The sequence below is a fragment of the Castor canadensis genome, chromosome 3, assembly GCF_047511655.1.
Source record: "Castor canadensis chromosome 3, mCasCan1.hap1v2, whole genome shotgun sequence".
Lineage (NCBI taxonomy): Eukaryota > Metazoa > Chordata > Mammalia > Rodentia > Castoridae > Castor > Castor canadensis.
In genome coordinates, this window is record NC_133388.1 from 32,284,726 (window position 1) to 32,306,999 (window position 22,274).

At 37.3% G+C, this 22,274-nt stretch overlaps 2 protein-coding genes and 1 non-coding gene across 6 annotated transcripts in view; 1 reads left to right on the top strand and 2 right to left on the bottom strand.

The window, feature by feature from the left end:
* Positions 1 to 974: 974 nt before the first annotated feature.
* On the bottom strand, positions 975 to 12,560 carry Fcf1 (FCF1 rRNA-processing protein). Of its 3 annotated transcripts, none has more exons than XM_074067536.1 (8): positions 12,471 to 12,560; positions 12,134 to 12,201; positions 9,875 to 9,946; positions 8,720 to 8,868; positions 7,243 to 7,315; positions 3,308 to 3,395; positions 1,909 to 1,985; positions 975 to 1,204 (listed from the first exon to the last, which is right to left on the bottom strand). In XM_074067536.1, the coding sequence occupies exons 1-8, from the start codon at positions 12,471 to 12,473 to the stop codon at positions 1,156 to 1,158; spliced, it is 579 nt and encodes a 192-aa protein (XP_073923637.1). In that variant the 5' UTR covers positions 12,474 to 12,560; the 3' UTR covers positions 975 to 1,155. The 3 variants fall into 3 exon arrangements, with proteins under 3 accessions (XP_073923637.1, XP_020031217.1, XP_073923638.1); XM_020175628.2 differs by having other exon boundaries at positions 1,891 to 1,985; positions 12,471 to 12,559; XM_074067537.1 differs by lacking the exon at positions 9,875 to 9,946 and having other exon boundaries at positions 1,891 to 1,985; positions 12,471 to 12,555.
* LOC141422224 (small nucleolar RNA SNORA68) lies at positions 10,933 to 11,064 on the bottom strand. Its single transcript, XR_012446828.1, has one exon. It is a non-coding gene; the product is annotated as a small nucleolar RNA SNORA68 (small nucleolar RNA).
* An 8-nt stretch (positions 12,561 to 12,568) lies between the features above and the next one.
* Arel1 (apoptosis resistant E3 ubiquitin protein ligase 1) overlaps positions 12,569 to 22,274 on the top strand; it is a 42,382-nt gene continuing 32,676 nt past the window's right edge. For both annotated transcript variants that reach the window (XM_074067534.1, XM_074067535.1), the window contains exon 1: positions 12,569 to 12,738. The gene's annotated coding sequence lies outside the window, so the exon portion shown is untranslated. The remainder of the gene's footprint in view (positions 12,739 to 22,274) is intronic.

The window sequence follows — 22,274 nt, forward strand, 5'->3', positions numbered from 1 at the left end:
TTGTTTGCCCAGTTCATACAAGAATAGAATCAGTATTCTGATCCTGACAGAATGACTCCACACTATTTAGCCTTCTAATACAATTTTCTTTTTCCATAGATTTGAAATATCACCCTAATAATATACCATATTCCCATAAATACACTTTACTTATGGACTTTCTACTGTGTCCGATGATGTCTATTCTTGCACTGTCTTACATTTAAAAAGTATTCTCTGATCATGTTGCCCACCCTGCTTAAAGTATTTGTTTTGGAGCTAAAGGTATAGCTAAAGCAGTAGAGCACCTGCCTAGCAAGCACAAAGTCCTTGAGTTCAAACCCCTCTATCTCCAAACAAAAACATTTGTTTTCTTGTAGTGCTAGGGATGGAAACTAGAGCTCAGTGCATTGCTAGGCAAGTGCTCTACCACTGAGCTACACCCTCAGCCCAACCCTGATTAAGATTTTAATAATACCCTAAGACCTCAGGAGTAAGTCAAAACCCTTTTGCACGCCATATGACCCCTCTCCCACCTCTGAGTTCTCAGGCATTGGCATATACCTCATTCCCCCATGATTTTCTATGTTTTAGTCATGAAAATTTCCTGGCAGTTATCTTAACAGGTCAAGCACATTCATGCCATGTAACATTCATGTCTCCATGCTTCTATTCATACTGCTTTCTGTGCTTCATCTTCTTTGCCTTAAGATTAATTCAAACATCACCACCCCTAGCTTTTCCTCTTGCGTCATCCCAGCCAAGGAGAAAGAAATCAGTCTTTTGAGTCCACAAATTGCCCGATACTTTTACCCTAGCACTACTGTTTTATAATATTTATTCATTTACGTATTTTTCTCTTCCACTGTAATATGAATGTCTTGAGTAGGATCGTATCTTACAAAGTACCTACTACAAATCTAATGTTTGTTGAGAAAACCAAATTATGTGAACAACTATTGGAGTATCTGATTTATAAAAAGGATGCAGCAAACTTTTAAAGGAGACAAAATATCTATTAAAAAAAGCATCATAAAGTATAAGTGTATTTGACCACTTCCAGCTCATAATACCTTCAAATATGTGAACAGAATAATTCACGCTATAGCATATTTAATGAACTGGCAACAGAGAACGTTGGTCCAAGGAAGGCAGCAGAACTTTATCTTGCAAGAATTAGAACCGAGGGGCTCCATAATCATCTGGCATCCGCTCAATGTTGTATCTGATCAGAATAGAAAATCAATGCTGGTAAGAAAGGTGGATAAAGAACCGATCAAAAACCCATCCTTTACTGACTGCAATACTTCTCACCTCCACTATGCACCCTTTAAGAGTATCTTACAAGGACTTCATAATGAGTGACTTGCAGCACAATGCTGACTACATTATCTTTACTCTTCAAATTCACAAAGTCAGCAAATGGGGGAGCCAGGATCCCAGTCCAGGGAAATCCAAGTCCTTTTGCCCATATTCTCACCACACTGTGCTCTCCTTCAGCTGAAAAGCTGGACAATAGTAGTTGAGGAATGACATGAAAACATCTGAGGATAAAGAACAGCTTTTGCTTTTTTTTTTTTCTTTTTGAGGTACTGAGGGTTGAACACAAGGCCTCTCACTTTCTAGGAAGGCACTCTACCACTTCAGCCACACCCCCAGTCCTGTGCAATACATCTATCTCTTCTAGTAATCTTATTGTAGTAATTTAATGAAATTAATCTGGTTCATTCCTAAATCCCACCTTTATCTTCTGCCCATGTTCTTGCTACTTTGTCTCATTTGTTCAAATCTAACCATGTAAACATCTGATATAGTAATTTCTTTGAAACCCTTCTATAGCCTTATAACCTGATCTCATTTGTAATTATAAACTATATACTTTTAATCACTTTCCCAAGAGCAATTTCTTACCTGTGGTTAGAAACGTACATGATTGGAACTCCAGGGATCTTCCGGATTCTTCGTTTAAGGTCACGGTCAACTGTGGCCACAATGTAACACTTGTGCTGAAAAGAGACACTCACTGATGTTCACATAGAGCTCTCTGAGTACACTTAATGGCACAATCACTGACTAGTCTGATATTCATTCATTTTCATAGTAACTAGCACAGGAAAGGCCATAAGAATTTGTTGAGTAGCTACAAAATAAAAATAAAATAAAATTACAAGTTTCCTGGACTGAATGTTGTTCTAAGAATCTTGAAGGTAAAAAACTGTTTATAAACTGCAAACTGTTTTCTGCCTCTTAAATGGAAGGAACTTTCACATTTAAGGCAAACAAATTCTTAGTTTTAGGAAAACACTCTGATGGACAGAGTGGAGGGCACAGCTCTCTCCTTTCCCTTAGGTGTGCTGTGGCCTTTCAGTGGTGGAGGTGGGGTATATCTCTGGGCTAGGAATTCAGAAGAGGATCTCCAGGACCCAGAGCTTAGAAGCTCTGAAAGCTGCGACTTTTCGCTGTCAGCTGGAAGTTATTTTGTGTTGTACTTTACTTCCAATAAATCTAAATCTCCATTGAGTTTTATTAAAAAAAAAATTGCAGCATGGTGGCAGCTCTGCTGCGGGAAATTAAGGAAAATGCTGGTCCCACTCATGGGATAAGTGGCTAAAGGTCAGAGCAGTTACTAGATGAAGAAGATCATTCTTGGCAAGAGAGAAGCTCTTTTTTTTCTTTTTTTCTTTGGCAGTGCTGGGGATCAAATTCAGGGCCTGGCACATGCAAGGCAAGCATTCAATCACTAAGCTGCACTTTCAACCTAAGAAAGGCTCTTACAAGAGCAATCAGTAGCAGAAGTTCTTGTAGTATTTGATAAGAAGGTTAAAAAAAGAATTCAAAATGTACTTGTTACAAGGTATGTGTGAGATAGCACCCTGGGAGAGTGTCCTGATCAACACTTGAGCTAGGCACGGTGGAGGAGGACAAAATTCCTGCCTGTGGAGGACAAGGACCTTATTTTAGATTCCCAGGGAGGTGAAATCTGATATACTATTATATCTGTATTAGTTCACTTAAATCACTTCACCGAGGTTGGTATGATAAAGAATAAGTAAGTTTCCCAAATCACATATTCAGTCACTGCAAGTGCTGAGATTTGAAACCATGTTTGCTTCCCAAGCTTGTGGTCTTCCCACTATGGTTAGAGTATAAATTTTCAATTCACCCTTTCAAGTAAATGAGGATACCTATGTTTCTTATGAAGGGCTGCTAATAATTTTTTACCATTTATAATTCTAGATACTTTGCTGACCATGAACATTCAGGAGTTAATAGCTTGCCCCCCACACTCTTTAAAAGCACAAAGTAAATATTTAAAAACTGATCATACCTGAGTTACTCTTTGTACTAAGCAGTCATCTGCATAGGTTCCTTTATGTGTGCATGGTAATCGTTCAAATCGTGGATCCTTGGCAATCCTGCAGGGTTTTAAGAGTAGATTAAAGAAAACAGTCAAGGAAATGGGTAACATGATCTATGTGAAGATTTTCTTATCCTCTAATTGGAAAGACAGCTTACAGGAAATCAAAGCTTACTGACAGTTGCTGTAATTGGGGTCACTTATTCAGCTCCAAACTCTGAGTTATTATATTACCATTTTACAGAAGAGGAAGCAGGTTCAGAAGTTAAGTTAATTTGCTCAAAACTACACGTCTGGGAAAAGCCAGGATTCAAAATCAAATCAGCCTTGACCCAACTATTTCACTTTTGGGAAGTTGTCTTACACACATGAACTAGAAGATAGGCACAAAGATGGTTACTGAAGCACAGTTTATAATAGTCAAAAAAAAAAAAAAAAAAAAAAAAAAAACACTGGAAATAATCTAAATATCCAACAACAAGGTAAAGGTTAAATGTATTTTGGTACCATTGTCCTATTTTTAGCCTTTTTTTTAAAGTGGGACTGGGGGTTTGAACTCAGGGCTTTGCACCTGTGAAACCAGTTCTCTACTACTTTAGCTACACTTTCAGTCCCGTATCCTATTTTTTAAAAATGAGGTGAAACTGTATATATGAATGTGGAAGGACCTATACTGAACTACTGAATAAACAAAGTAGACCAATGAACTATGAATGATTTAATTACAAAAATATAAATGTGTCTCTTTGATAGAAATACTCCCTGTTGCAATGGCTCAGTGCAAGATCAGTGTAGGTTGCATGAATTAAAAAAAAAAAAAAAAAAAAAAAAGACATGGAGCTGAAATAAAATGAAAAAAAATTCATCAGGCAAAGTGAAGGAGGGCGTGATCCACACAGGGCACCAGCCATCTGTAAAACAGCTACTGGTGTTCAGGGAAGAGTGAGCCTATCTTCTGGTGGAGGAGGATTCACCGAGAGAACGGCGAAATAGGGCTAGAAATTGCCTTTAATACCAGGCTAGGAGTGTGAGCTTCATGACCAAGGTGACAGAGTCAGAGTCAGTAAAGATTTTCGAGGGCTATGTGTCATGACTCTTTCCTAGAACTAGGCAGGGGTGGGTGAAGAGGACACACAAAAATGAAGACAGGCTGTAGCTGAGCAACTGGTAGCTAATAGTCTAGGATTTTGGCTCTTTTGGTATCCCTTTTACTTCTAGAATCTCTCCTCCTCTCCACTGTCTCTTCCCCAGAAACAAACCAACATGCTCCAGTATATTCTCCATCTTAGAAAAAGGAAAACAAAAACAAAACCTTTTTACTTTCAGCTAACATCACATTTCTGTTTCTCTTCACAGCAAACTTAATGACTCTATTTTCTCCACCCTTATCCTTTATATGTTTCATTAAAGAAATGAGACATTACCAATAAAAATAAAGCCCCCTCTCCAGTCCTAAGCTCTTTGCCCTCTCCACAATAACTATTATCCTGAATTTGGTATTTATCACTCCCATACACATTTTACTGTGTATGTAGAATTTCGTATGTACATACCTACATCAACAATGTAGTATTGGTTTACCTTAGATAAATGGAATGTTCCATATATGCTCTTGCTTTTTTAATTTGCTTTTGAGATTTATCCATATTGACACAACTCTACTTAAATCATTTTTTGCTCTTGTATAATATTTTATTAATGAACATTCCAAATTTATTTATTCATTCTCTCATTCATTCATTCAATCATTCATTCAGAGACAGGGTCTCACTTTGATAACCAGCCTGGCCTCAAACTTTAGATCCTTCTGCTTCCAAGTGCTGGAATTATAGACGTGCACCACCATACATGGTTTCTATTCTCTTCTTAATGGATGTTTGGCTACCTGCAATGTTTTGTTACTACACAGGAAAATTCTAGTATGTGACTCTACTGTATTTTTGTGAGTTTCTACTACCAGTGACTATTTTACCAGAAACCACAGCACAAAATGCACTTTACTAGCAGTTTGTATGCATACATACATATATATATAAAAGTGGAAAAAATGTGTTATAAAACAGTACTCACGCTTTCCTCGATGCAAGGCATGTTCTTATTTTACATTCTATTACATTTTTAAAAAATATTGGTTATGACCCACTAAACTGATTTTATAACCTATAGACTGTGATCTCCAAATTGAAAGACAGTGTTGAAGAGTATGGAAAACTTTGATCTTTGATATTGCCAGGTTGCTCTTCAAAGTGATGTGCATTTTCTAAATATTGACCATATTCATTATATTATTGAAAAAAAAATCAAATTAATTATCTCCCCTGGTGTCAACACAAAGGTCTTTAGTACTAAGAATGTGATAAGCTCAGATTTTTCTAAAACTCTTAATTTTTACTTCAAAGTTTGAATATTATCATTGAGAACAAATATGGAAAGGTGTCTTCCTTAGAGTGATGTGTTCACTGCTGTTGTTTTTTTGTTTTTTTTTTTTCTTTTTTGGTGGGACTGGGATTGAACGCAGAGCTTTGTGCTCACAAAGCAGGCACTCTACCACTTGAGCCACACTTCCAGTCCATTTTACTCTGGTTATGCTGGAGATGGAGTCTTGAGAAACTACTTGCCCTCTCTGACCTCGAACCACAATCCTCCTGATCTTAGCCTCATTAAGTAGCTAGGATTACAGATGTGAGTTACTGGCACCTGACCACTGCTGCTAATTTTTGAGAAAATATCTGCCAAATACCAAAAGTCTGAATAACCAGTGTTTGTTAGTTGTTCTTTCACATAAAAATGATATTCCATGAGAAAAAACAGCTGGTTCAGTGCACAACTCAAATGTGCACACAAATGCTTTTCACTGAGACAACCTCTGTCCTTTGGAAAGCAGCTGAAGTGCTTTATGCATACTTCACACTTCATCACAAAGAACACTGATATGTATGTACTTAGGTCAAGAATTTTTTTTTTTTCAGTGGGACTGGGGTTTGAACTCAGGGCTTCACGCTTGCAAAGCAGGCACTCTACTACCTGAGCAACACCTCCAGCTCTTTTTGCTCTGGTTATTTTGGAGATGGGATCTCACAAAATATATAATTTTCGGGCTGGCCTCCAACTGAGATCCTCCCAAGTAGCTAGGATTACAGGTATGAGCCACTGGCAGCTGGGTGAGGGTGGACAATTAATAAAGCTAAATTTTACTGTTTCATCAAAGAAGTTCTTTTTAGTTTTTTTCTCTCTCCAGTATGGGAGCCTGAATGCAGGGCCTTACACTTGCTAGGCAAACACTCTACCACTTAAGCCATACCTCCAGCACTCATTAAGGACATTCTTAAGTGACTATGGCTTAAAACAAACAACAACAAAAACTGCAAGTGATGGCAGTGAAGAATACAATGACTACCAGCTTTGTGTGAGCCCATTGCTTTGATTCAGCATCACTTAATTTTGCCAACAGTGCAAATGGCAACACAATGACGAAGGCAGTATCTCAGTGTTATTATGAAAATAGTTTTGTGATCTCCCTCAAAGGTTGCTAGAACTCACAGAGGTCCATAGATAATCTTTGCAAGTACCTACTCTAAACTTCTGGAGTAAATTTAAAATTTCCAAGTGTGACATTCTAAAACAAATGTCTAGATAACAAACTAACAGACAGCATCTAATTGAAAACCTAGAGGAACTTAAAAGGAGGCCCACAAGACTAATATGGCTACATAACTTAGTTCAAAGAACTTCAGCTTACAATTTTTTGGACTTCCAAATATCTGCTTTTTAAATCATAAATAGTTCATTTGATCTTTATTTAAACTAAGTGGCCAATAAATCTTTGGATAGCAAAGAGATGAAAGAGGACCAAATGGATTGTCAGAACACCAACCTAGAATAAACCTCAATAAGCCCTTTCCTACCTTAGAGCCACTCGGTACTTTTGCCCCAACTTCTCAATTTCAGCCATTACGCAATCAGTTATACAAGGGATACCTGCCAGGAAAGACAAGGAAAACAAAAGCACAAAAAATTAGTAACTCTACTAAAGAAGCTAAGGGCTGGACGCCAGTGGTCACATCTGTAATCCTAGCTACTTAGGGGGCAGAGATTAGGAGAATCACAGTTCAGAGCCAAACCAGGCAAATGGTTTGTGGACCCTATACTGGAAATACCTGACAGAAAAAAGGGCTGGCAGAATGTCTCAAGTGGGAGAGTGCCTGCCTACCAAGTGTGAGGCCCTGAGTTCAAACCCCGTAACTGCCCTCACCCCCACAAATCATTGATGAATATAAAAGGTTTAACAATAATGACAAAGTTGGAACTATTGCAAGAATTACCATGATATGATCTGGAGACATGAAGCAAGCTCATGCTGTTGGAAAAATGGCATCAACACCTTGCTCACAGCAGCACTACTATAAACTTTCTTTTGGGCAGTACTAGGATTTAAACTTAGGGCCTTATGCTTGCAAGGCAGATACTCTACCACTTGAACCATTCCTCTAGCTCTATATTATCATGTAAAAAAGCATGGTATCTGTGAAGCTCAATAAAATTAGGTATCTTGTATCTTAAAAAAAAAAAAAAGAGGTACAAGCTGGGGGCATAGCTCAAGTGATAGAACACTTCTATCTCAAATGTGAGTCCTAGATTTAAGTCCCTAGTACCACCAAAAACTAACAGAACTCGCTATCAGGAAGTTATTTCCTAATATATGATCTAAATTTTCTTTTCCCTACTTACGGTAGCGAAGGAAACCCTCTGAAGAAAGGGATATCCAAATACACACGAAACTCTATTACTGGTAAGTTACGTATCTAGTTATAGATAAATTACATCAGATCCTTTGTATTACAAATAAATATTAACTGAATAAATTTAGGAATCAACGATTATTCAACTTCTGACTCTGTGATTGTAAATGACGAAATGTCTTATTAGCTTTTCCATAGTGGAGTGAAATGGATACTGTATTCTCCTTAACATTAAGGAATCTATCGGGGGGAGAAACGACCCAAGCCTTGTATGCACATATGAATAATAATAAAATAAAAAAAAAAAAAAAAGGAATCTATCCATCTACCTATCTCAAAATCATAGATTTTCATTCATGCAGAATTTTAAAATCCTGGATTCTAAAACAGAAAATACTCCTATGTTCAAAACTGATGTCCATAATGATAGTCAACGTACTAAGTGTTTTATGAATTGTAAAAGTTTTATTAGTCCTGGACAAGTATATATTATATTTCAATTAGTTGAAAATCATCGATATGGTTGCAAATTAAATGGCCATCAACTCATTTAACAACAATCCCACCTCACTCTTTTCATGTATTTGGATAAATATGATAATTCTGTACAAATGCTGCAGAAACATGAAAGTATGATACTCACACTTGGCATACAAACAGTCCATCATTGACTGTACTAAGTCCAGTTTGGCTTTAATGGAAAAGTTGATAAAGTTGGTATCAACCAGGATGTGGTAAGGTGGGCCCAGCTGTGTATTATATTGGAAGAATAAGCAGGAAGGATGTTGGGGGCTGAAGGGAAAAGAAAAAGAACACAGAGTAAAGTCTATGTTAATATTTTGATTCCAATAAAAACAAGTCTCTGCTTGAGACAGTTCACTGTAGATTAATCCTTGTTCACTAAAACTAAATCTTAAAAAAGGCAAGGAAGAAAGTAAAAGTAACAGCATATGCTTAATAGCATATCTCATGCCCTGCCACAATTAAAAAAAAAAACAAAAAAACACAATTATTCAACCCAGTTCTTCCTCTATTAGCACAAAGAGGTAGAATACAGTTATGACTAGAGTGATAGTACAGAAAGTTAGCCATTCTCACAGGATCCTAAAATGACTGTATGGAATGTGATTTGGAGAACAGTTTGTCCAGAGTTAGGATTACATACTACATAATCCTATAGCAGGACCTGTTTCTCAGCTAAAACCTCAAGATGTCTAAATGCTAATCCATGAACCAGTATCCACCTGTGATAATATTGCCATTACCAATCTAAGACACACGAGAAAAATAAGGAAAATATAGTGAGGTATTTATAAAATTAAATGCATTTACTTAAAAGGAGTGACTTTCATTCTGAAAATATGACATTATTTTTTTAGTGATACAGTTTCTCTTTTATGAAATATTGGTTTGTTAAGCAAAATTATTTTAGATTCTTGGCAAAGGAAAAAAATTGGTAATTCTAGGTTATATTCCTAGATTTTAAGGGAAATTTTACTGCTCCATGAAATAAAAAACTTTCAAAGTATTAGAATAAGCACATGGTCATCAATACCACTTTCATTTGTATAACTGCTCAGACTAACTAATGACTGAGCTAATTAGCTCAGGGAAAGCCTAGATTCCTAAGAGGTCCATTGTTTTACAATGCCTGTTCTGGTTTTAATGGAAAATTTGAGATTTTTTTTTTTTTGGCAGCACTGGGGTTTGAACTCATGGCCTCATGCTTGCTAGGCTGGTGCTCTTATTGCCTGAGCCACTCCGCCAGAGTGAAAACTTGGAAGTTTTGATTACTCACACTTCTCTTTCCTTCAGTGCACTGGGATCTTTCTTTTCTTTCTTTTTAGGCTTTAATCTATCCTTTTCTTTACTGAAAAAAAAAAAAGAGTCAATTAAATCCAGGGAAGAAGAAACCACAGTAGTTAAAATCTCATTAAAAAGTTCCATTTTTTTTTTTAAATCAACAAAGGAAATCCTACTTTGTGACTTTCATTTTTGGTGGTGGTATTGGGTTTGAACACTGGGACTTGCTTTTGCTAGGTAGGTACTCTACCATTTGAGCCACACCTCTGGCCCAAAATGTATTACTAAGAGCAAATAAAATTACCATAAAAGATAAAGTAAATAATTTTGGATTTAGACTTCTTTTCAAATTTTTTGGTAACACTGGGGTTTGAACTCAGCTTCACACTTGCAAGGCAGGGGCTCTACTGCGCACCGACGGAAAGAGAAATGTGAGTAATTAAAAATTCCATGCAGCAAGTGGACACTGTTGCCCTTGGGAGCTGTGGCTGTGCCTCTCAAAGTGAATGTGACTTTATGTTAATATTCACATATACTTTCATGGCAAATAAATGTAGCAGGAAATAGCCTGGAAGTACCAAAATTAATTCAATGATACAAAAAGTGTTAATGGACAGATGTTGATTATACTGTAACTTTTTTCTTAATCAGAAGCTCTTATAACGAAGATTAAAATCTACTTCCAAGAAGTGGGTGAAGAGATCTACATTCTAAAGATGTAGATCCTTTAACAGTACAGGGGAAAGGGTTCCTTCATATGTTTCTTATAAAGGGCTAAAAACAACACCTATACAAAATTTAATCCTTATTGAGAAAGAAAATATTATCAATTGGGCGTAATTCCTAAAAAGTACATAAATAAAAATCCACTTCAAAGGCTGAGAATAATTCTGAAGGCTATGATGCTCAATTTCTTGTTCTGAAACTCTTAAACATAATGAAGATTGGTCCTTATTTAATAACTTTACCCAGTGTTCACTAAAGCAGGGAAACTGTTTAGTTCCTTTGTTTTTTTAATTAGTGAGACTTCTTTTCTCTTTTTATTCTTCTGCAGGATGTGGAACCTCCACATTCACTTTGAGGGGCACAGCCACAGCTCCCAAAGGTGACAGTGTCCACTTGCTGTGTGCACCTCTGTTTAAACCAATGCTACCAGAAGCACTGGTTCTTGGGTTGGGGTGCAAGGGACTGGGGTTTTCAATTCAGGGCTTTGCTATCCCTTGAGTCACACCTCCAGCCCACCCTCTTTCCAACAGGGAATATCAGTCTTCTTCCTTCTACAGTGATCTCAGTTCTTGATTTATAAAAGGTAGCATCTGGGAGATTCTCAATCTCTCTTTCAAAATTATTTGCGTGTCAGGCACTGTAGAAAGAAGACAAGCATGGTGTCTGACCCCACTGTCTTTCAACAATGTAAACATTTTTTCCTGAGGAACCCAGTTGTGTAATAAGAACATAATGATACTCTTATCTACTTAACCTGTTATGAGGCTTAACTATGATATGATAAAGCATATAAAGCATCTAACAGTGGAACAAAGTGAAAACTTAAATGTTTAGCTGGGCATTGGTGGCTCAGGCCTGTAATCCTAGCTACTCAGGAGGCAGAGATCAGGAGGATTGCGTTTGGAAGCCAACCAGAGCAAATAGCTCACGAGACTCATCTTAAAAAAAAACCACCACAAAAAAAGGGCTGATCCAGTGGCTTAAGGTGAAGGCCTTGAGTTCAAGCTCCAGTACAGCAAAAAAAAAAAAAAAGTTTAATTCTCATCGTCTTTCCCAGAGTAATTGCTTAGCAGCTAAGTGACTGCTAAACACTTGACTTTTTATCGCATGCAATATAAATCTAAGACACAATAATAATATCACTAAAAAAAAAAAAAACAAAACAAAAAACCCAAAAAACCTGGCAGGTCATCTGTGGCTCATACCTGTAATCCTAGCTACTTGGTTGAAGTCAGGAGGATCGTGGTTCAAGGCCAGTCGGGGCAAATAGTTCTCGAAATGCCCCTCCCCCATCTCCAAAATAACAGGAGCAAAATACACTGGAGGTGTGGCTCAAGTGGTAGAGTGCCTGGTTTGCAAGCGTTAAGTCGAGTTCAAACCCTAGTTCCACCAAAAACAAACACCCAAACCAAACCAAAAAAGAATAAAACCCAACCCAAAATCAAAACAAATACTTTCACTACTTATCCCCTTGTTACTCCCACGTCTCTGGGTAGTCTTAAAAATTCAGTTGATTCCGGACACTTACAGCCTCTCATCTCTGAGACTTAGCATTCGCTTCATGGTCGCATACTTCCTTGCTTTCTTTTGCTTCCCCTTGAAACAGAAATTTTTAGAGTTAAAAGAGTTCGCAATATATTGTTATCTTTTAAAGTCTCATCTTTTCTCCTGTACATTCCCCTTTCCTCTTCCCTCAAACATCCCTCCCCTCTTCTCACTTCCCAACCACAGGCTCCGTTGGGAGCTAAGATCAGAAAGAAAACAAACATAGGTAACGTAGAGGTATTTTGGATAAGCGCTAAGACCCCACATGTACGCCCCAAGAGTGGTCTGACTAGACTCCTTCTCCCACCCACTTTCCTCACCATGCTCGGGCCGCAAGCCAGTTTCTTCCGGAATCACCAACAGCGCGGCACTTTTGCGTCATCCAAACACTGCTTCCGGTCAGGGATAAACCGGAAGCGGAAGCCACCTGGAGGAACAGAGAAACCCGGAGCCGGCTCTCAACCCTGGCAGAGATAGGTCCCGGCGTCTTTTGTGGGGAGGGTTGAGGGCAGGTTTTCGGCTGAGTTACTCCACCGCTTCCAAGAACCCTAGAGCTGGGACGTCGCCGCGCTGCATCCTTCAGCTAGGGTAACGTTTCTCTTCGTGTCTCCAGCCCAGCTGGACCTGCTTGCAGGACTGGAGCCCAGCCGACCCCCCGGCAGCATAGTTCCAGACAGGAGGAGAGGGGCAGGGGTGTAGGAATTCTGGATTGCTCAGTAGTTTCGGGAAATACTTTCTTCTTATTTTCCAGCGCTGGAGCATCAAGTCTCTGCCGCTCAGCTGTGAAGCTTTGGTTCCTGCTTGTTTTTTCTTACCGGCATGGTGCTTAGTGCAGCTAGCTGGACGATTGTTTGGTAGTAAATAACGCATGTTCATCTCCGTGAGAAAAGGGATGAACACAGTCGCCCGTGAGAAAAGGGATGAAACAGTCGAGGCCCTTCTTTACGCTATCGCTAAAAAACTGGGGCGTAAGCTTGCGCATGTTACCGTTTTCCAAGCCAGGAAAGTGGTGGGAAACAATTGTCATTTATTGTGAAGTCTCCTGCCATTCTTAAGGGAAAAGGGAAGAATTGTAAAGAAAAGAGCTTCCTTGTTTTTATTTGGTTTTTTTGCCCTCCTGCTATGTATTCTAAGTAGTTCTTAACCTTTTGGAGAGGGAATCACTTGTACCCCTTGAGGGTTTGTGGAAAGCCAAGGACAATCCTTTAACAAATAGAGGCACACATATAATTTGTTAATTAAATTTACAAGACTCCTGGACTGTGAACCCATCAGTGGACCTCCAGGTGTCTGTAGACTTCATATTAACCCTTGACTTGTATGCTATACTTGGCACTTTCTTTTACTTTCTTAGTAACTTACGGATCTTCATTTTATAGATGCTGAAACTGAGGTGTAGACTTTATTTAGGGCTGTATTTGGGTCTGTTTGATCCCAAAGCCTATGCCTTTCTTGTTGCATGATACTATCCTAGTGTTTGGGAGTAAAAAAAAAAAAAAAAGTTATCAGGTCAAAAAAAAAAAAAAAGTGACCATCGTGTAACCCTTACTGTAAAAATGAAGTTTGACTGAAGTTAAAAATCCTGGCTCTGCTTCTTACTAGCTTATTACATTGGGAGAGTTAATCTTTCTGTGCCTCAGTTCTTCATCTTTAAAATGGAGCTAATCATAATAGTACTTGTCTTACAAGGGATGTTATCAGGACTTAAGGTTATTGTACTTATAGTTAAAATATATAAGTCCCTAGACTCTTTCCACAAGTCAACTCTGTTATTTTCTGCTATGTGTCTTCCAACTTTACTGGAGTTAAAATTTTATGTCAGTTGTATTTTAATATAGTTTCAGTGTTTTGCAACTTGCATGTCTTAATTAATTCCCAGAACCTTATTAAATTTTAAGGTCTTGAAAAGCTCAATACCAGGGCATTTTCTTGTGCTGATACGAATGTGGGCCTTGTGTTCTTCCTGCTTCTCCTTTCTCTTTTAGACGGGTGTGCATTTAGATGGCTTTGTAGTTTACACAGCTGTAGGCTCTGGATTTTTTTAAAATTTTTTATTTTATTCATATGTGCATGCAACGTTTGGGTCGTTTCTCCCCCCTTCCCCCACCCCCTCCTTTACCCCCCTCCTCCCTCCCTCTCCCCCCCACCCCCTCGCTACCCGGCAGAAACTATTTTGCCCTTATCTCTAATTTTGTTGAAGAGAGAACATAAGCAATAATAGGAAGGAACAAGGGTTTTTGCTAGTTGAGATAAGGATAGCTATACAGGGAGTTGACTGGCATTGATTTCCTGTGCATGTGTGTTACCTTCTAAGTTAATTCTTCTTGAACTAACCTTTTCTCTAGTTCCTGGTCCCCTTCTCCTATTGGCCTCAGTTTAGGCTCTGAATTTTTGATGTTGAAGTAGTTTTATTATTGGAGCATCTACAAAATCTACTGTTTGTACCTTCTGTTTACCTCATTTGAGATCACTAGAAGTTCCTAATCTTTTCAGAACAGCTTGTCTCTGCCAACCTGTCTGTCATTCATGGGTAGAGCTAACTGGAAGCCACTTTTTTTTTTTCCATGTATTAGAACCTCTTGATTATTAGGCAAGCTTTTTAAATAAACATGGTTATTTATTTACTTTTTTAGACATTTGGAGACTGATTAGTATTATATATATATAATATGAAGGAAAAATTGCATACAATTAAACAGTAATTTGAGTTTAAATTCAGGTGTTTACAAAAAACCACTTTCCTGGTTATATGTACTCTGAATTTTGAAATCCATGAACAGTAACAAATTGTTTTTGAAAAGTAGTTTTCAATTTCTATTCTGAGAATGTTATGATTTCCTTCATTTTTAATAATTGGCAGGGAGCTAAATTAGTGTAGGAACACCATGGGGGATGAGAATATATTTATAAAAATGCTTTTGTTGCATTGAAATTTTACCATAACCTGAGAGTCTTCTAAGCCTGAGATTAAAGTACTTTACTCATACTCTGTAGCATTTTATAAGAAAGGGGAGAGATGGTGTTGATTTTGTTGAATAGGAGCAGAAAGTAATTACTTTTGGATACATACTTGTGGGGAAAATAAGTGATTTTAGTCCTTCTCAGAAGTCAAGAGGTTTGTTTTGTATTTTCTTCAGTCCTGAAGAGAAAGACATTGGACCCACAGTTTGAATACATAATTGGGCTTGGACTTCCTTCCATTCACTAATTGGTCTAACTTACTAATTTAATTCCTTGAAACAGTTTGTATTTCAGTGTTAGAAAGTTTAAGAAAAGTTTTGTGCCCATCTATGGACACAAACTTTAAAATGTCTTTAAAATTATTTAAAGGCATTTTCTCCACTTTCAAGTTACATTTTTACATTTATTTTTGTGACTCATATGGTATGCTTACACCCCCACCCATTTGTTGCTATTAATTATTTTTCAGTAGCTTGACAGCCTTCTAAATGTGACAGCATGGTGTGCAGCATGTTCTCCTAAAGTCTTGATATTGAATAGTTTTGTAAGGACAACTCAGAGGTAGAGTACTGCTGCATGTTCATTCACAAAGCATTTATTGAGGGCCTATTCTGCCTGCCTAAAGCAATTGCACTAGTTACTCTTCTAGAACTTAGTCCCATACTGAAGAAAGAGTTGTGAACAGTTACATTGTGATAGGTGGTTGAATGGAGGTATATAAATTGAAATATTTTAGGGAAATTATTCCATCCATTTTTCTGGATTTTTTTTTTTTTTTTTTTTTTTTTTTTGGGGAGATAGCACTAGGGTTTGAACTCAGGGCCTCATGCTTGCTAGGCAATGCTCTACCACTTGAGTCACTCTGCTGGCCCTCTGCCTGTTTTTCTGGAAGTGGTCCAGGTCAGAGTACTGTTAGCTTAGATTTGAATTTCAGTTTTATTTATTTATTTTTTTAGTTCCTTTTTCTTTGAAGGGTTCATAAGTGCTTAGCCTTCAAAGTTTTTTTTTTTTTGTATAGTTTCAGATTTTTGAGTTGCCTTAGCCTGCATTGTGCATGTGGGGTTTGTATACATGCATGCTTATAGCTAAAGCATTCATTTCAGTGGTTCACCTATTAGTGTTGAGATACTAATAGTCAACATCTATTAATTGTATTTTCTACTTATTGTACTTTTTGGCCAGAGATCAGATAAAGGCTATTTAGTATACATTTTTTCTGCAGTGTAATAACAGTGTTAACTAATAGTTAATACAGATCCCTTGATTTTATCCAACAATTCATCCCATATTATTTTAATCCCTCTTGTCTACTTTGGGATGTTCAAATCCAAGAATATACCCTGCTGTATATGGTCAAGCTTTTAGGAAAAGAAAGCAGCTAAAACCTCCCAAGTATGATCTTGATTTTCATGTCTTGGTAAAGAAGGAAACCCCAGGGGGCCTGTGCAAATGGTTTATAGAAAGGAGTTGAAAAAGATTTTTTTGAAAAATGTTTAAGCCAAGCATTACTTGAGTTGGAGCAGTGCTGAGGGAGGCGGGTTCAGAATCCTAAAGGAGAATAAGAATGTAAAGTGAGGAACCATATGTAAGTATAAAAAAGTATTGTGCAATAACTTTAAGTTTATAGAAAAGTTGCAAAGGTAGTACAGAGTATTCATGCGTGCCCTTCACAGTTTTTTCTATTGTTAACTTCTTATATAACAATGGTACATCTTTTACATCTAAGAAATTAACATTAGTACGATACTGTTAACTAAATTATAGACTTCATTTGGATTTCACAGGTTTTTCCACTCATGGTCATCTTCTGTCCCAGGACCCAATCCAGACTACCACATTGTAGTTGGACCATGTGTAATTTTGATAAAGGGTTGAGGTTTCCAATGAATGCTTTTTCTATGCTGTGTATGTGGTCCAATAATCCCTTCTGACTAGTGCTGAAGAGTAAAAATCATTAACCATGAGAATTAATAGTACAACATATGGGATCCTTGATTTCTAAAGTACTGGTAATTCTGCCAAAGAGTTGGCTTTGCTTCCAGAAAGGTGACATGAAGTTTCCTGAGAAAGTAAGAGCTAATCATGATTAAGGTGCCTATCCTGGGCTTCATTGACACCCTGTGCGCACCTCATAGGTTTTACTATGTAGTATAGAACTAATTATTTGTCTTCTTCACTACTCATTTAGGAATCCGTGGAATGTGACAGGTTCTTAGTACACTTTTAAAGAGATCAATAAATCCTTGTTTCATAATACTGATTTTTGGGTTAACAGAAATTTTTGTTTTGAATACTTTAAGTGTTGAATTTCTCCTTCAAATTGAGCTATCGTAGGTTGTCATTTCTGTAGCTATTTGAGTTTTTCCTCTTGGAATCTTAAACAAAAACCTTTAAAGTGGTCATTTAAGATTGTTCTTCCTTTTAATAATGTAATTTATTTTCCTTAAAAATAAGAGTAGAATTGAAAGCAGTGGGTCATAATAGAGACAAATTTTGGTAGCTTTTAAGTGTCTGTGTAACAATTCCAGTTCTACCCCACCAGACTATATATCTGGCTGTCTGCCTGCCACTTCATGCACAGTTAATGAAATAACAACTTCCTAGCCTTATTGAGGGAGACGGCTTGTCAGATTCAGAGAATTAGTTTTAAAATCTTTCTGTTTCAGCCAAGTTTCAGTGGCTTGGGTTACCTAAGCATGAAAGCTGCTATGGGATGGGAACATAGGGCCTCTCGTAACTATGCACATCAGCAAAATAGAGTCCATTTTGTTTGTTTGCATTTTTTGTTTTGTTTTAGTCAGTATTTCTGGGGTTTTGAACTCAGGGCACTCTACTACTTGAGGTACATTCCCAACCTACAGTCCATTTTGTGTACCAAAAATACTCAAAAATCTCTTGATTTGTTGATTAAGATACCACACTGTCATTTCTAAAAAGGTTGAAAATACTCTTTCTGAGTGGATGTAGCTGCAGAAAGACTGACCCAGTTGCATGTGCATCAGATGGAAAGCTGAAAGAGGAAACCAGGAGAAATAAAAATTAGTAGACCTGTAATCCCAGCACTCAGGCGGCAGAGGCAGGAGGATGGCATGTTCTAGGCCAGCTTACACTATATATTGAGACACTTCCTCCCCCGTCCCACCAAAAAAGAAAAAGAAAACAACAACAAATAAACCCTAACAGATGGAAGAAACATTTAATGTCCAGTTACTGGCTGTTGCACCTTGAACAATCACCTATTGAAGTGCAGTAAGCACCAGAAACAGTAAAATGAAATTTGAATTAAATGAATTTATGAAAATCTATGAAGCTCTAGGATCTTGTCAATTGATAGTTCTAAAATTCATATATGAGTTTGAGGTTTTAGCTTCCAGCACATCTTCTAGGGCAATTGTTTCCTAAACTTCAATCATTTGTCTACTGCTGTCATGATTTTTGTCACATTTTTAGGCCAACTAAAATGTGGTTTCCTCCATGTGCCCTTAAATTTCTAACTACCGTACACAGGACACTGCTATCACTTGCCATGTGGAGAAGGAAGCCATAAAGAAAAAAGCAGCGTTTTCCATTTCAAATGTATTTACAGGAATTCTCCCTAAAACAGTCTAACACAGTACCATTTGGTACCTTAGAAAAACTGTACTTGGAACAGTTTTTTTTTTTTTTTTTTTTTTGCAGTACTGGGGCTTGAACTCAGGGCCTGTACCTTGAAACACTCCACCAGCCCTTTTTTTGTGATGGGTATTTTGTAGATAGGGTCTTGTGAACTGTTTGCCTGGGAACCATGATTCTCCTGCTCTCTGCCTCCGGAGTAGCTAGGATTACAGGTGTGAGCCACCAGTGCCTGGTTTCTGAACATTTCATTATAATTGTATACAACTTTCTTATTTGAGGTTCATATTTTTGTGTGTATATGTGTGTGTGTGTGTGTGTGTGTGTGTGTGTGTGTGATACTGGGGTTTGAACTCAGGGCCTCACACTTGCTAGGTAGGCACTCTACCACTTGAGCCACTCCACCAGCCCCAACTTTCTTATTTGAGATCTAGGCCCCTCCCCTTTTCTTTTGCAGTGCTGGGGTTTAGAACTTAGGGCCTCTCAGGCTTGCTAGGTAGATGCTCTTACCACTTGAGCCACTCTGTGAGCTCTATTTTTGTGTTGGGGTTTTTCAAGATAGAGTCTCAAGAACTATTTGCCCAGGCTGGCTTTGAACCATGATCCTCATGTTCTCATCCTCCCAAGTAGCTAGAGCTTGTATAGGTCCTTTGGTGAAGATTGTTGTAGTGATGAAGAATCTTAATTAACCATTGGCTTAGACCAGATACAGTGCAGAGCATCCCTGCCCAAGCTGGGTGCTGGAGATCTGACCAAAGGCCTCACACGTTAGGCAAGCACTCTACCACCAAAATATACCCCGTCTTATTGAAGTATCCAAAAAATATAGCCAGAGGTCTGATGAAAATCTTTCTTTTTTAAATAACCAAGAAATTTCTTTTTTTATATGGGACTGGGGGGATTGAAGTCAGGGCTTCGTGCTTGCAAAGCAGGCACTCTTCTACTCAAGCACACCTCCAGTACATTTTGCTGTTGTTATTTTGGAGATGGCTTGGGGGCTCTCGAACTATTTGCCTTGCTGGCCTCAAATCACAAGCCTCCTGATCTCAGTTTCCCAAGTAGCTAGGATTACGGGAGTGAGCCACCAGTGCCCAGCACGAAATTTATTCTTAATTTAGAAGACTATTTGTTTACTATAGATTAAATGCCTATATTACTATGGCATTTGCTTTAATTAAAAACTAATATTTTCAGGTCTGATGTGGTAGCTCATGCTTGTGCTCCCAGTACTTAGGGTCTTAAGGCAAGAGAATTGGGAGTTCAAGGCCATCCTGGGCTATGCCATAAGACCGTGTCTTAAAAACAAAACAAAACAAAACAAAAAAACCAAACACCCCTCTCAGACATTTTTTGGGTTCATTTATTTGAATAAGGTGGTGAATACCAAGAAAAACAATGTAATTCCCAATATGCAGAGTCCCTGTTAGGACTCTTTCTGGGTCAGTAATTTTAGAAGCCCGTATTTTCTGGATTTAGGATAAAGAATATGACAGGAGAGGGACATGGATGAACCAGTTTTCTATTTGGTTTTCTCTAGATGTCCTATGAGGTTACAAAATGAGCAATAGTAAATAGTCATTTCTTGTTCTTTCTATTTTAGTCACATTAGCTTTTTTTTTCTACTTTGAACTGTGCTGAGAATATTTTCCATCTCTGTTCCAAAGAGGAAGTTGAATGAATGAATCTAAGCTATGCTTTTGTATCTGCTGTTTATTTCATTTTGAGTCTGAATAACTGTGGCTTGTTTCAAAGAGAATAGTACAAAAGAGAGAATCTAAATTGAATTAAGGAATGTAGAATTACTTTTTTTCTTGGTCAGCTTAACCATTATAAGCATAAATTTTACTATAACCAGTAAGTGATAATAAGACAACTTTCTTCAGCCTTCTCAACAGGTGAGAGTAACTTAAAACAGAACAATCTTATAAATGCTTCTCTTTAACACCAGTAGTTGATTGCTCCTGGCTGAACCCCAAGGTGAACGCTCTGGGTTCTGGAATTTAGATTTTTTTCAGAACCATCTTCAGGATTGATTTGAAGAGAATAGAAGAACTAAAACCTTTGCTAAATTTAGATGTGCCACTTATTAAGTGGAAAGATCTGTTAAAAGATTCCAAAATCAGAAATAGACTATAATTTAAATAGTATTTGGTAATGTGGGAAGTTGAATTGGAAAGAAAAAAAGGGATAATAAAACTGAATAATGATGAGATAATAGGAATGTAGGAGTTGAAACAATCTTATTAAAATTTGACAAGAGATTTTCTCTTGTGACACTTAGATAAAACTTAGAAGAAAACAATAGAAAGTCTTTGTGTGCTTGATTTAGGCAAAGATTGTTTTTTTTAAAGAACACAAGAAAAGAAGCAAAATAAAAAAACAAAACACAAGAAACAGACTATAAGCAAAAAAAACTTTAATAGTTCAATTTCATCAAACTTGAAAATGTTTACTCTTTTTTTTTTAACCAAAAAATGTTTACTCTTTAAAATACAGTTCATTTTCTGTTAAAATGCAAAGGCAGGCTAAGGAGTATATTTGCCTAAATATGTCCAATAAAGGACTTAGATTTAGAATATAGAAATAACTTTCACAACTCAGTCATAAGAAGACACATAGCTCAATTAAGAAAAATGACAAAAAGATTTGAACAGATACTTCACTAGAAAAGCTATACAAATAGTCATTAGTGCCTGAAAAGATGCTCATTGTTAGCCCTCAGGACAATGCAAATTAAGCCACAGTGTGATACCTGTTCACACTGAATGGATAAAATTAAAACTATCACTAATACCAAGTGTTGGTGGATGTAGAACAACTGGTAGAAATGCAAAGTGATACAGCTGCTTTGGAAAACAATTTGGCAGCTTCTTTTAAGTTAAAAATATGCTTGCCATATGAACAAGCAATCTTACTTCTAGGTATTTACCCAAGAGAAATTAAAACATATGTCCACACAAAGACTTGTACTTGAATGTTCATAATAGCTTTATCTATAATGGCTCCAAACTGTATATAACCCAAACGTCCATCTGGTGAATGGATAAATAAATTGCAGTATATCAATGGAATGGACTACTACCCAGCAGTAAAGAGGTACGAACTAGGAAAATGGAACTGGAAATTATCATGTTAGGTGGAACAAGCCAGATGCAAAAAGACAGATATGCATGTTTTTTCTCATATGCAGAATCTTGATTTTTTAAAAAAGACCTGAAAGTAAAAGGGAGACTGTTTGGGAAGAGGAAGAGGTCCAGCAGGAGGGGGAAAGGGAGACAGGAAAGAGTAATTGGGGTGACTATGATCAAAGTACATTATATACATGTATGAAAATGTCATAATGAAACCCATTATTTTGTACAATTAATATACACTAATAGAAAGTAAATGCAAAAGACTTTCCTAGTTTTATTTTGCTAACAGTAAATAGGTTCAAAGCAAAAAGAAATAAACTACTACTACTTGTAACTACATATGAATTGAAAAACTGTTGGGCTAAATGAAAAATGCCTCACTACATTTTAATTTAATTTAGTTACTTTATTTTGCTT